Consider the following 15,862-nt stretch of genomic DNA (forward strand, 5'->3'; position numbering starts at 1 on the left):
CCCTGTGTGAGCGCTGACTGAAGGGGGCACTGACAGAGAGTAGGAAGGGGCGAATTCGCGGCCGGACTGTGCCAGTCGCTGATTGGTAATCAGCGGCGCGGGATTTCCGTGACAGACAGACAAACAGACGGAAGTCACCCTTAGACGATTATATAGTAAATTATTATTATAATAGCGCCATTTATTCCATGGCACTTTACATGTGAGGAGGGGTACATATCTTCCTACACCTTCAAATGAATGGTGACCCCACAGATTGGCTACTGGAGGAGGTGATGTAGGGCACCTGTAATAGATGCCACCTTGCTTCATTTACTTCCTAAGACTATGGTTACTCTGAGGTCTTGGCTGGATATAAGACTTGCAGGTTTGATATACAGTTTCACATTACATCTGCTCAGCATAATAACTAATTTTCTTTCTTTGCTTTTCAGGCCTGGCACAACACTGCCTACCCAGCCCCTGTCTGAATGGAGGGACGTGCCAGGAGACATCTGGTGGGTTTATATGTCTCTGCCCCACAGAGCCTCAGATCTTCACCGGACCAGAGTGTGGACTATTATATAATGCATGTACAGTTTATGACTGCCCTATTGCCCACATGTGTCTCAGTATCTTGGGATACCCAGACTACCAGTGTGTCTGCCAACTTGGATCTAATTGCACCGTTACGTGTGATACTAACCCATGTGCCCTTCCAAATGCCCAGTGCTCGGATGATGTGGGCTCATTCACATGCAGTTGCCTAGCTGGATACAGTGGTCCACAGTGCCAGAATAAGGTGTCGCCCTGCACACCAAACCCTTGTGACCACAACGCTCTGTGTGTGGAGAACATGGACAGCTACACATGTGATTGTCGTCCAGGCTATACAGGGCAGCACTGCGAAACGGTCATAGACAAGTGTGCACCAAACCCGTGTCAGAATAATGCCATCTGTGTGACCAAGGAGAACCAATACCTTTGTTACTGTGTGCCAGGTTTCCAAGGACATCACTGTGAAATAGACATAAATGAGTGTGCGTCCAAGCCGTGCCAGAACAATGGCTCCTGCCTCAACCAGATGGATAGATACATGTGTGAATGTGCCACCGGCTACACAGGTAAGGATGCAAGATACCGATCACTGCATGTGTTTTATGCCCATACCATGTCTGCTAGTTATTACATATGATCCCCTCCATGTCTCCCCCAAATCAGGGGTTGCAATCCCAGTTGGGTCCTAGAGTCTACAATGGGCCATGTGAGAAGACCAATTCAAGTGACTGTTCAGGGCCCCTTTGGAGATTTTGTACTGGGGTCTATGCACTTCAAGTTGTCTGTACTTGAGGTTGAAGGGTATTTTCATCGTAGTAATGGCATATTGCTGGCTTATGCCATTGCTTTAACCCCTTAACCCCCAAGGGTGGTTTGCACGTTAATGACCGGGCCAATTTTTACAATTCTGACCACTGTCCCTTTATGAGGTTATAACTCTGGAACGCTTCAACGGATCCTGATGATTCTGACATTGTTTTCTTGTGACATATTGTACTTCATGATAGTGGTAACATTTCTTTCCTATTACCTGCGTTTATTTGTGAAAAAAACTGAAATTTGGCAAAAATTTCGCAATTTTCCAACTTTGAATTTTTATTCCCTTAAATTACAGAGATATGTCACACAAAATACTTAATAAGTAACATTTCCCACATGTCTACTTTACATCAGCACAATTTTGGAACAAAAATTTTTTTGTTGGGGAGTTATAAGGGTTAAAAGTTGACCAGCAATTTCTCATTTTTACAACACCATTTTTTTAGGGACCACATCACACACATCACATTTGAAGTCACTTTGAGGGGTCTATATGATAGAAAATACCCAAGTGTGACACCATTCTAAAAAATGCACATCTCAAGGTGCTCAAAACCACATTCAAGAAGTTTATTAACCCTTCAGGTGTTTCACAGGAATTTTTGGAATGTTTAAAAAAAAATGAACATTTCACTTTTTTTCACAAAAAATTTACTTCAGCTCCAATTTGTTTTATTTTACCAAGGGTAACAGGAGAAATTGGACCCCAAATGTTGTTGTAAAATTTGTCCTGAGTACGCTGATACCCCATATGTGGGGGTAAACCACTGTTTGGGCGCCTGGCAGAGCTCGGAAGGGAAGGAGAACCGTTTGACTTTTCAATGCAAAATTGACTGGAGTTGAGATAGGACGCCATGTCGCGTTTGGAGAGCTCCTGATGTGCCTAAACATTGAAACCCCCCACAAGTGACCCCATATTGGAAACTAGACCCCGCAAGGAACTTATCTAGATGTGTTGTGAGAACTTTGCACCCCCAAGTGTTTCACTACAGTTTATAATGCAGAGGCGTGAAAATAAAACATCTTTTTTTTTTCCACAAAAAATATTTTTTAGCCCCCAGTTTTGTATTTTCCCAAGGGTAACAGAAAAATTGGACCTTAAATGTTGTTGTCCAATTTGTCCTGAGTACGCTGATACCCCATATGTGGGGGGGAACCACAGTTTGGGCGCATGGCAGAGCTCGGAAGGGAAGGAGCTCCGTTTGGAATGCAGACTTAGATGGAATGGTCTGCAGGCATCACATTGCATTTGCAGAGCCCCTGATGTACCTAAACAGTGGAAACCCCCCACAAGTGACCCCATATTGGGAACTAGACCCCCCAAGGAACTTATCTAGATGTGTTGTGCGAACTTTGCACCCCCAATTGTTTTACTACAGTTTATAACTGTAAGAACTTTTGGAACTCCTAAAGTGAACCCACAGATCCACGACATCGAACCTTCCAAGGGTGAACTGACCTGAAGCTGGACCGGAAGGGTAAAGAGAGGACACAGAGCAAGCAGGGTACGGTGGGGACACAGGAAAGGCAGACTATGGCGGAGGCACAGGGCAGACTGGCTATGGCGGAGGCACAGGGCAGACTGGCTATGGCAGAGACACAGGACAGACTGGCTATGGCGGAGACACAGGGCAGACTTGCTATGGCGGAGACACAGGACAGGCTGGCTATGGCGGAGACACAGGACAGACTGGCTGTGGAGGAGACAGGGCAGACTGGCTATGGCGGAGACACAGGACAGACTGGCTATGGCGGAGGCACAGGGCAAGGAGGGACCTGGGTCACATGAAAAGGTAAACAGCAATCAGGCATGGAGCAGAGGAAGGAGTCACCTTAAATAGACCGAGTGCTGCAGGACTTCCAGGTCAGGATCCTCCAGAGTCATAGAGTGGAAAAATGGAGCGTCTGCAGACCAGAGAGAGGAAGTGCGTGTGCGCAGAAGGAGTTGGAGACAGAGGTGTGCACGCGTACCCGACGAGAGCCAGGAACCGGCGGCGAGTCTGGAGGAGAAGAGACCGGAAGGTGCGCGCACACCACAGGAGCGCTCCGGGACGGGTAAGTATGTCGGCGAGCAGAGGAGAGAGCGGCAGGCACGGCGGCAGGTGCGGCGGCATGAAGTGGCGCCGTGACAGTACTCCTCCCCTTACACCCCCTCTTTCTAAAACCAGAAAGAAATCTGGCTAAAATCTGAGGAGGCTGTATGTTTTCACGGGGTTCCCAAGACCTCTCCTCGGGACCAAAACCCTTCCAATCGACCAAAAAGAAAGTTTTACCTCTAGACTTTTTCATGGCAAGAATATCTTTAACTTCAAAGACATCTTGAGCGGAAACTGGCAGAGGTGATTGACCAGGAGAAGCATGGAATTGATTGAAAATGACAGGTTTCAGAAGGGAGATGTGAAAAGAATTGGGAATGCGAAGAGAAGCAGGTAGTTTCAGTTTGTAGACAACATTGTTGATACGAGCCAAAACCTCAAATGGACCAATGTACCGTGGACCTAATTTATACGAGGGAATCTTAAGACGGATGAACCTGGAAGACAACCACACTTTATCACCAGGCTGGTGTAACAGAGGGTCCAGGCGTCTTTTGTCGGCATGTCTCTTAATCCTGTTCTGCGCCTGCTCTAGCACGATTTTGGTCTCCTGCCAGACCCTAGAGAACTCCTCGGACAGAAGATCGGCCGCCGGCTCACCCGAGGCTGGAAGTACCGGCAGAGGGATACCAGGATGTTGCCCGTAAACGATGAAGAAGGGTGATTTGGAAGAAGAGTCATTAATGTGGTTATTGTACGCGAACTTGGCCCACGGAAGCAAATCAGACCAATCGTTGTGATGGACGTTGGAAAAATGACGGAGATAAGTCACTAGAATCTGGTACGTGCGCTCTGCTTGTCCATTGGTTGGAGGATGGTAGGCTGAGGAGAAATCCGATTTTACATTCATCACTTTGCAAAGAGCCCGCCAGAACCGAGAGGTGAATTGAACTCCTATCAGAAACTATGTGTAGAGGAAACCAGTGAACCCGAAAAATATGAGTAATGAAGATTCTTGCCAATTCAGGAGCGGAAGGTAATCCAGGCAAAGAGACAAAATGAGCCATCTTGGAGAATCGATCCACAACTACAAAAATGACCCTATGACCAGAAGACCGAGGCAGATCAGTAATAAAATCCATAGCAATGTGTTGCCAGGGGACCGAGGGAACTGGCAGCAGGTGCAGAAGACCGGAGGGCAGATGCCTAGGAACCTTGTTCTTTGCACAGGAAGGACAGGATACTACAAAACTTCGACATCTTGGGGACGGCCACCAATAATAGCGCGAGATAAGAGAGAGTGTTTTCTTGTATCCCACATGGCCTGCCAGCTTAGAGGAGTGACCCCAATGTAAAACTCGACTCCTCTTGTTCTCCTGAACAAAGGTTTTACCCGGACGCAAGGAAGTCATGCTGATAGGAGCTACAAGAATGATCTGGGGTCCACGATGTGTGAGGGTTCTTCCACAACGTCGGTTACGAGAAAGGAAATGGACAAAGCATCAGCTTTGCAATTCTTATCACCAGGACGGAAATGTAGCTCAAAGTCAATACGGGCAAAGAATAAAGACCACCTGGCTTGGCGAGGATTAAAGGGACACTGTCACCTGAATTTGGAGGGAACAATCTTCAGCCATGGAGGCGGGGTTTTGGGGTGTTTGATTCACCCTTTCCTTACCCGCTGGCTGCATGCTGGCTGCAATATTGGATTGGAGTTCATTCTCTGTCCTCCGTAGTACACGCCTGCGCAAGGCAAGATTACCTTGTGCAGGCGTGTACTACGGAGGACAGAGAATGAACTCCAATCCAATATTGCAGCCAGCATGCAGCCAGCGGGTAAGGAAAGGGTGAATCAAACACCCCAAAACCCCGCCTCCATGGCTGAAGATTGTTCCCTCCAAATTCAGGTGACAGTGTCCCTTTAAAGGTACCGTTACACTAAACGACTTACCAACGATCACGACCAGCGATATGACCTGGCCGTGATCGTTGGTAAGTCGTTGTGTGGTCTCTGGGGAGCTGTCACACAGACAGCTCTCTCCAGCGACCAACGATCAGGGGAAAGACTTCAGCATCGTTGAAACTGTCTTCAACGATGCCGAAGTCCCCGGGTAACCAGGGTAAATATCGGGTTACTAAGCGCAGGGCCGCGCTTTAGTAACTCGATATTTACCCTGGTTACCATTGTAAAAGTAAAAAAAAAAAACAGTACATACTCACAGTGCGGAAAGCTGACGCCGGGGGACGTGACAGACATCGGAATGTGATTATGTACTGTTTTTTTTTTTTTTCTAACTTTTACAATGGTAACCAGGGTAAATATCGGGTTACTAAGCGCGGCCCTGCGCTTAGTAACCCGATACTTACCCTGGTTACCAGTGAACACATCGCTGGATCGGCGTCACACACGCCGATTCAGCGATGACAGCGGGTGATCAGCGACCAAAAAAAGGTCCTGATCATTCCCAGCGACCAACGATCTCCCAGCAGGGGCCTGATCGTTGGTCGCTGTCACGCATAACGATTTCGTTAACGATATTGTTGCTACGTCACAAAAAGCAACGATATCGTTAACTAAATCGTTATGTGTGAAGGTACCTTAAGTCTTTGCACAGAGCAGATATATTCCAGATTCTTGTGGTCAGTGTAGATCTTGATAGGATGAACGGCCCCTCCAACAAATACCGCCACTCCTCTAGCGCCAACTTAGTGGCCAACAGTTCCTTGTCGCCAATGGCGTAATTCCTCTCCGAGATGGAGAACATCTTGGAAAAGAAGCCGCAAGCAGCCAGTTGTCCGGAAGAAGATCTCTGGGATAGTACTGCACCAGCGCCTATGGCAGAGGCATCTACCTCAAGAATGAAAGGCTTAATCTCTGGACGACGGAGTACGGGAGCCGTGGCAAAGGCTTGTTTCAAAGACCGAAAAGCGTCTTCAGCTTCAGAGGTCCAGACGTGAGGGTTGGACCCTTTGCGAGTCAAGGCAGAAATAGAGGCAGCCAGAGTGGAGAAATGTGGGATAAACTGCCGATAGTAGTTAGCGAAGCCAAGGAAGCATTGAATTGCCTTAACCCCATGGGGACATAGCCAGTCAAGCACAGCAGACACTTTATCCGGATCCACTTGCAAGCCAGAGTCAGAAATGATATAACCTAGAAACGGTAACGAAGATTGCTCAAAGACACACTTCTCGAATTTGGCATACAGATGTTTTTTTCTAAAGGTACCTTCACACTGAGCAACTTTGCAACGAGAACGACAACGATCCGTGACGTTGCAGCGTCCTGGATAGCGATCTCGTTGTGTTTGACATGCAGCAGCGATCAGGATCCTGCTGTGACATCGCTGGTCATAGCTGAAAGTCCAGAACTTTATTTGGTCGTCAGGTCGGCGTGATTCGTCATGTTTGACAGCAAAAGCAACGATGCCTGCAATGTTTTTTCACAGAGCTAACAACCAGCGAGAACGATAAGTACATCACTGGATCGCTCCTGCATCGTTCTGGATTTGCTGTGTTTGACATCTCTACAGCGACCTAACAGCGACGCTGCAGCGATCTAGTTTAGGTCGGATCGTTGTCTATATCGCTGGAGCGTCGCTAAATGTGACGGTACCTTAAGACGAGACAAGACTTGGCGGACGTCTCTTCTGTGGGAAGCAAGATCCGGGGAAAATACAAGAATGTCGTCTAAGTATACCACCACACAGGAGTAGAGTAGATTCCAGAAAACATCATTCACAAACTCCTGGAACACCGCAGGAGCGTTGCATAAACCGAAGGGCATGACTAAATACTCACAGTGACCGTCTCGGGTGTTAAAGGCGGTCTTCCACTCGTCTCCGGAGCGAATACGGATAAGATTGTACGCTCCACGAAGATCCAATTTCGTGAAGATACGAGCTCCCCTAAGGTGATCAAACAACTCTGGAATAAGAGGTAAAGGATGCTTGTTCTTAATTGAGAGATTGTTTAGACCTCGGTAGTCAATACATGGATGGAGAGAGCCATCCTTCTTCTTGATGAAGAAAAAACCTGCACCTGCAGGAGAGGAGGACTTGCGAATAAAGCCTCTAGCTAAATTCTCCCAGACTTATTTGGACATAGCTTGCTTCTCTGTGGGAGACAATGGATAAATTCGGCCTCTGGGCGGAGTAGAGCCCAGAACAAGATTGATTGGACAGTCATATGGACAATGCGGTGGCAAGATCTCTGCTACTTTCTTATTGAAGACATCCAAGAAGAACCAATAGGTGGAAGGGCACTGGATTTGGACGGGAAGAATTCTTCGGCAGAACTGGCCGCAGACAGTTACTCTGGCAAAACAGTCCCCAACGCAGAATATCACCAGACTGCCAGTCAAGATAAGGTTTGTGAGTCCTCAACCAAGGACGTCCAAGCAGAATTGTGTGAGACAACGAAGGCAGAACATAAAAACCTATTTTCTCCCGATGCAAGATTCCTATTTGGAGTTCCAGCTCTTCGGTCGCCAAAGTAATAGACTCTCGCAGGGGCTGGCCGTCGACCGACGCAATCTGCCGAGGAGTCTCCAGGGTTCTGACTGGAATCCGTAGTCTCCTAACCGCCTCGAGTTGGATGAAATTCCCACCGCCCCAGAATCTATATAAGCTAAATCAGAAAAACGTTTAGAACCCAGATGCAAAAGAACAGAAAGAGTCAGAGGTTGAGAGGATTCAGGGACAACCAGGGAGACCTCTCTTACCTGTCCTAGATGGAGGCGTTTCCCGGCCTCAAAGGACAGGAACGCAGAAGATGAGCCGCACTGCCACAATAGAAACAGAGACCTTGGGAAGTCTCTCCTTCCGGCGCTGTTCCACCAGTTTGAGATGATCCACCTGCATGGGCTCCGGGACAGCAATAGCAGAAGTCGACACAGGACGTGGACAGGAAGGACTCAGAGTAGCCGAGGGAAGATGAGGAACTCTCCTCTCGCGGATTCTCGGGTACACTCTTGGAAACATAGGTCTATGCGGGTTGCCAGGGATATAAGATCCTCCAAGGAAGTCGGAGTATCCCGGCCCGCCAATTCGTCCTTGATTCGAGACGAGATCCCTTGCCAAAAGGTTCCCACCAATGCCTCATTGTTCCATCCTAATTCGGATGAAAGTGTGCGAAACCGAATGGCATACTGACCCACAGAGAGAGCACTCTGGTGAAGGTTAAAAAAAGACTCGGTGGTAGAGGCCAAACGACCCGGTTTGTCGAATACTTTACAAAAAGTATCTAAAAATTGTTACCATCCACCTCTTGTGTCTCCCCTTTTCCTCATAGTTTGTAAGCTTGCGAGCAGGGCCCTCATTCCTCTTGGTATCTGTTTTGAACTGTATTTCTGTTATGCTGTAATGTCTATTGTATGTACAAGTCCCCTCTATAAGTTGTAAAGCGCTGCGGAATATGTTGGCGCTATATAAATAAAAATTATTATTATTATATTATTATTATAAAAAGATGGAGAGTTGAGAGACAAGAGGCTCATCTCGCTCGCAGAAGGGGTTTACCCAAGCTAAGGCCTCTCCCTCTAAGTGGGAAATCACAAAGGCCACCTTTGCTCGGTCAGTAGGGTACTGCATAGGGAGCAACTCAAAGTGGAGCTGGCATTGGTTCAGAAACCCTCTACATAATTTAGGATCCCCACTGTAACGAGGGGGTATAGCCAGGCGAGGCGGCGGGTGAGGAGCCAAGGCCTGAGAAGAAACAGGAGCCGAGGACTGGAGGGCACGAAGACGATCATCCACAAATGCCATGAAATTAAGGAGGTGGGCTTGAGTGTCACGCTGCTGAGCAAGCCCCTGTTGGAGGTCAGCCAGCTGCGGAGCACTCCCAGGGTCGGAAACCTGCAGAGATGAGAGACAAGACTCCATGGATTTCAAAAAGGACATAATCCTTGATTGATTCTCCCAAAGGAACAGTAGTTCCTTTTGGGTAGGAGTCAGGGGTACCAGCGGGGTCCATGGCCTGATTGTACTGTAAGATCTTTTGGAACTCCTAAAGTGAACCCACAGATCCACGACAACGAACCTCCCAAGGGTGAGCTGACCTGGTGGACCACCCCCAGGGCCGCCATCAGGGCATTACTGCCCTTACTGCTGTATGGTGCCCGATCAGCAGCAGTACACAGAGGGGCCCGCAAATCCAGGGCCCCACTGTTGTGCTTCTACTGATCGGGCCCGATCGTGCACTAAAATACTGTGCACTGCGGCGCACACATCAGCGCTGGGGCCCGGGAGCCTTCTTGGAGCTGTGCACGGCCGTCTCACCAAATCGGCTGCGCAGCTCCTGCTCGGCTGTAGCTAGAATGTATGGGCTCCCTGCAGGTCCTGACTACAGCCCATACATTCTAGCAATCTCAGTAGTGAATGTGCTAGAATGTAGGGGCTCCTGTCAGGTCCTCTCAGCAGCTAATACATTCTAGCTGCTGCTTCACTTCTGACAACACTAGACTCCCCAGGAAGGACTGAGGTAAGTATAAAAAACATTTTTGTTTTTTTTAAATGGATGAGGTGGGGGAGAGTGAGACTGCAGATGATGGAGTGTGTTTGAGGGGGTACTGCACATGGTGTAATGATAGGGGGCTGCAGATGATGAAATGATAGGGGGCTGCAGATGATGAAATGTGTTTGAGGGGGTACTGCACATGGTGAAATGATAGGGGGCTGCAGATGATGAAATGATAGGGGGCTGCAGATGATGAAATGTGTTTGAGGGGGTACTGCACATGATGAAATGATAGGGGGCTGCAGATGATGAATTGATAGGGGGCTGCAGATGATGAAATGTGTTTGAGGGGGTACTGCACATGATGAAATGATTGGGGGCTGCAGATGATGAAATGATAGGGGGCTGCAGATGATGAAATTATAGGGGGCTGCAGATGATGATGTGTGTTTGAGGGGGCACTGCGCATGATGAAATGATAGGGGGCTGCAGATGATGAATTGATAGGGGGCTGCAGATGATGAAATGTGTTTGAGGGGGTACTGCACATGATAAAATGATAGGGGGCTGCAGATGATGAAATGATAGGGGGCTGCAGATGATGAAATTATAGGGGGCTGCAGATGATGATGTGTGTTTGAGGGGGCACTGCGCATGATGAAATGATAGGGGGCTGCAGATGATGACGTGTGTTTGAGGGGGCACTGCGCATGATGAAATGATAGGGGGCTGCACATGATGAAGTGTGTTTGAGGGGGTACTGCACATGATGAAATGATTGGGGGCTGCAAATGACGAAGTGTGTTTGAGGGGGTACTGCACATGATAAAATGATAGGGGGCTGCAGATGATGAAATGATAGGGGGCTGCAGATGATGAAATTATAGGGGGCTGCAGATGATGATGTGTGTTTGAGGGGGCACTGCGCATGATGAAATGATAGGGGGCTGCAGATGACGTGTGTTTGAGGGGGCGCTGCGCATGATGAAATGATAGGGGGCTGCACATGATGAAGTGTGTTTGAGGGGGTACTGCACATGATGAAATGATTGGGGGCTGCAAATGACGAAGTGTGTTTGAGGGGGTACTGCACATGATAAAATGATAGGGGGCTGCAGATGATGAAATGATAGGGGGCTGCAGATGATGAAATTATAGGGGGCTGCAGATGATGATGTGTGTTTGAGGGGGCACTGCGCATGATGAAATGATAGGGGGCTGCAGATGACGTGTGTTTGAGGGGGCGCTGCGCATGATGAAATGATAGGGGGCTGCACATGATGAAGTGTGTTTGAGGGGGTACTGCACATGATGAAATGATTGGGGGCTGCAAATGACGAAGTGTGTTTGAGGGGGTACTGCACATGATAAAATGATAGGGGGCTGCAGATGATGAAATGATAGGGGGCTGCAGATGATGAAATTATAGGGGGCTGCAGATGATGACGTGTGTTTGAGGGGGCACTGCGCATGATGAAATGATAGGGGGCTGCAGATGATGACGTGTGTTTGAGGGGGCACTGCGCATGATGAAATGATAGGGGGCTGCACATGATGAAGTGTGTTTGAGGGGGTTCTGCACATGATGAAATGATAGGGGGCTGCAGATGATGAAGTGTGTTTGAGGGGGTACTGCACATGATGAAATGATAGGGGGCTGCAAATGATGAAGTAAGGGGGACTGCAGATGAAGTGAAGGGGGATAGGGGACTGCAAATGATGAAGTGGGGGTGATGGGGACTGCAAATGATGATGTGGGGGTGATGGGGACTGCAAATGATGATGTGGGGGTGATGGGGACTGCAAATGATGATGTGGGGATGACGGGGACTGCAAATGATGAAGTGGGGGTGATGTCAACTGCAAATGGTGATGTGGGGGTGATGGGGATTGCAAATGATGATGGGTACTGCAAATGGTGAAGTGGGGGTGATGGGGACTGCAAATGATGATGTGGGTGTGATGGGGACTGCAAATGATGCAGAGGTGATGGGGACTGGAAATGAGGTGGGGGTGATGGGGATTGCAAATGACGGGGACTGCAAATGATGATGTGGGAGTGATGGAGACTGCAGATGATGAATTGTGTTTGAGGGGGTACTGCACATGATGAAATGATATGGGGCTGCAAATGATGAAGTAAGGGGGACTGCAGATGAAGTGAAGGGGGATAGGGGACTAAATGATGAAGGTGGACTGCAAATGATGAAGTGGGGGTGATGGGGACTGCACATCAAGTGACTGTGAGGGACGGGGGACGGCAATTGAATTTAAGGTGGGGGTGGAGAGAGCAAATGGTGTATTGAAGGTGGGGAGAGCAAATAATGAATTTTGAGGGTGGGGAAGAGCAGTTGATGATGAATAGAGAGTGGGAGAGAGAGAAGACATGACAATGAATTGAGGCAGAAGGGGCATGTAACTATAATGAATCGGGGTAAGGGTTAGAGCGGGAGGTACATAGTGGGGTCGTTGAGGATAAAGTGACTGGTAATAAATTGGGGAAAAGAGTACAGGTGCTAATTAATTTATATATTAAATAGGGAAAGTGGTTATGTACAGATAGTGGCGGATTATAATTTATATTTGGAATGTTGGGTTGCATAATAACCAATTATATATTAATGGTGGGTGAACGTCTGTATTCAGATGTGTAGGAGAAAGGGAAAACGTAGGGAATGTGCTCTGGATGCGGTGCTCTAGATAACTGTGTTATTTTATGCAGAGACGAGTCCTGGCTGAAAGAAGTGATGGCGGTCTGCGCTGGATTAAAAGAAAGGCAAAGATTAAGGATTTCAGCTACAGACGTCACTGGTGAGTCAGTGTGTTACCTATACACTGACACTATACACTGTATACTGTATACAGAGCTCCTGTGTATAATGTCACTGGTGATTCCTGTATAACCTGTACACTGACACTATATATAGAGCTCCTGTGTATAATGGCACCTGTGACCACTGTATTACCTGTACACAGACACTGCATACTAAGTACAGATCTCCTCTGTATAATGGCACTTATGGTGATAGTATTGATTTTATTTTTTTTATTAATGATCAGTATTGTACTATTCAGTCACAATGTGGTGGTAATATGTTGTCTGGTCATGGTGTGGTGGTATTTGTTCCTTGTATGTGCTATTATTTGGCCACTATGTGGTGGTAATATGTGGTCTGGTCATGGTGTGGTGTTATTTGGTCCTTGTATATGCTATTATTCGATCACTGTGTGGTGGTAATATGTGGTCTGTACATGCTGCGGTGGTATTTGTCCCTTGTATGTGATAGTGTTCGGTTACTGTGGTGGTAATATATGGTCTGTACATGGTGTGGCTGTATTTGTTCCTTGTAGATAGTATTATAGGTCACTATGTGGTGATAATATGGTGTCTGGTCATGGTGTTGTGGTATTTGTCCCTTGTATGTGGTATTATTGTTCATTTGATGTTTTTAGCCAGGGGGGTCCTATAACCATGGACCCTCTCCAGGCTATTAATATCTGCCCTCAGTCACTGGATTTCCCACTCTGGCGGAGAAAATTGCGCAGGAGCCCACGCCAATTTTTTCCGTGATTTAACCCTTTATTTTAACAGCTAGAGCCCCCACATTTTACACACATGCACTTGTAACATTACTAGTGAGGAATATGTAAAAACATAAGGGATATGAAATGGTTTACTGTATGTAAACCATGTCTCATATCCTGTCGGGTTTGAGAAGGAGATAGCAAAAGCCGACAATTGAATTACCGGCTTTTAAGCTATCTAGCGCTGTATTAAATATATATATATATATATATATATATATATATATATATATATATATATATATATGTCTCGCTGACATATACATATATATGTGTATATATATATACTATGTGTACACATTTATTCTACCTATTCTATTGTAAGCTGTCAGTGTGATTTTACTGTATACCGCACTGAATTGCCGGCTTTTCTATAGAACACCGCTGCGTATTTCTCGCAAGTCACACGCATGGTCCGTGTGTAATCCATATTTTTCCGCCCCCATAGACTTTCATTGGCGGATTTTTTGCATAATACGCTGACAAATGCAGCATGCTGCGATTGTCTACGGCCGTACAAGACCGTAGAATACGGATGCGTAAAATGCGCCAGATAGGAGCTGGGCCATAGAGAATCATTGTACCGTGTGCAATGCGTATTTTCTGCGCCTCTCATACGTCCGTAAAACACGCTAGTGTGACCCCGGCTTTAGGTGTTTTCTATCATATGGGCCCCTTAAGGTATGTGCACACGCTGCGGATTTTGCTGCGGATCCGCAGTGGATTTGACACTGCGGATTCGCAGCTGTTTTCCATGAGTTTACAGTACCATTTAAACCTATGGAAAACAAAATCTGCAGTGCACATGCTGCGGAACAAAACGCACGGAAACGTAGCATTGTTTATTTCGCAGCATGTCAATTCTTTGTGCGGATTCCGCAGCGTTTTACACCTGCTCCATAATAGGAATCCGCAGGTGTAAAACCGCATGGGGAAGCCGCACAAAAACCACATTAAATCCGCAAGTAAAACGCAGTGCTTTTTACCTGCGGATTTCTCAAAACAGGTGCGGAAAAATCCTCAGAGGTTCCATCTACGTGTGCACATACCCTCAAAGTCACTTCAAATGTGAGGTGGTCCCTAAAAATAAAATGGGTTTGTACATTTTGTAGGAAAAGTGAGAAATCGCTGGTCAATTTATAACCCTTTTAACTTCCTAAAGAAAAAAAAAATGTTTCCAAAATTGTACTGATGTAAAGTAGACATGTGGGAAATGTTATTTATCAACTATCTTGTGCAACGTGACTCTTTGATTTAAGGGAATAAAAATTAAAAGTTTGAAAATTGCAAAATGTTCAAAATTTTTGCCAAGTTTCCATTTTTTCCATAAATAAGTGCAGGTCACATTGAAGAAATATTACCACTAGCATGAAGTACAATATGTAATGAAAAAACATTCTCCGAATCAGTGAGATCCATTGAGGCGTTCCAGAGTCATTACCACATAAAGTGACAGTGGTCAGAATTGTTACATTTGATTTGGTTCTGAAGGTCAAAATTGGCCCTGATCACTAAAGGGTTAAACTCTGGCCCTGCTTAGAGATTTTTATTATGAAATATCTAAATTACAATATTGTAAAGTGTCGGCCTGTGGAAACCAAGGGAAATTGTAGGGTTAAAGTGTTTTTAATGAGCTCAATGAGCCTTATAGCAGCTGCCCCTGTCTGCGAGGATTGGACATGTTAGGCTACTTTCACACTAGCGTTAACTGCAATCCGTCACAATGCGTCGTTTTGCAGAAAAAACGCATCCTGCAAAAGTGTTTGCAGGATGCGTTTTTTCTCCATTGACTAACATTACGCGACGCACTGCGACGGATTGCCACACGTCGCAACCGTCGCGCGACGGTTGCGCCGTTTTTCGGCCGACCGTCGGCCGCAAAAAACGTTCCATGTAACATTTTTTGCAGCCGACGGACCGTCTTTTCCGACCGCGCATGCGCGGCCGGAACTCCTCCCCCACCTCCCCGCACCTCACAATGGGGCAGCGGATGCGCTGAAAAGCAGCATCCGCTGCACCCGTTGTGCGGCGGAGGCAACGCTAGCGTCGGTAACCTCGGCCCGACGCACTGCGACGGGCCGGGCCCGACGCTAGTGTGAAAGAAGCCTTACCTGTCACATCCACTGTGAAAATTCTACAAGGATCATTGTATATCTATCACCATATGGTCACGTTCACACCTTCAATATTTGGCGTTTATTTCACATCAGTATTTGTAGTCAAAACCGGCAGTGGGTGATAAATACAGAAGTGGTGACGTGTTTCTATTCCATACTGAATGTGGCCTATGTGCGGAGGATGACAGCGTACATACTAATGCCAGCAGCCACACGTAGTAGTGTCACAGTGTGGAATCCAGTCCTTAGTTTAGTGCCAGCCGTCACCAGCCCCAGAACACCGCCTGGCACAAGAAATGACAACTCTACAAGTGT

The 15,862-nt window shown here is 47.0% G+C and overlaps 1 protein-coding gene across 1 annotated transcript in view; it reads left to right on the forward strand.

Moving 5' to 3' along the window:
- The first annotated feature begins 327 nt into the window (after window positions 1-327).
- Window positions 328-15,862, forward strand: part of CRB2 (crumbs cell polarity complex component 2) — a 123,653-nt gene continuing 108,118 nt past the window's right edge. The window contains exons 1-2 of the mRNA XM_069754550.1: window positions 328-367; window positions 435-1,103. Of these exons, the coding sequence (XP_069610651.1) occupies window positions 328-367; window positions 435-1,103 (709 nt within the window). The remainder of the gene's footprint in view (window positions 368-434; window positions 1,104-15,862) is intronic.

This window comes from Ranitomeya imitator, chromosome 2 (genome assembly GCF_032444005.1).
Source record: "Ranitomeya imitator isolate aRanImi1 chromosome 2, aRanImi1.pri, whole genome shotgun sequence".
NCBI lineage: Eukaryota > Metazoa > Chordata > Amphibia > Anura > Dendrobatidae > Ranitomeya > Ranitomeya imitator.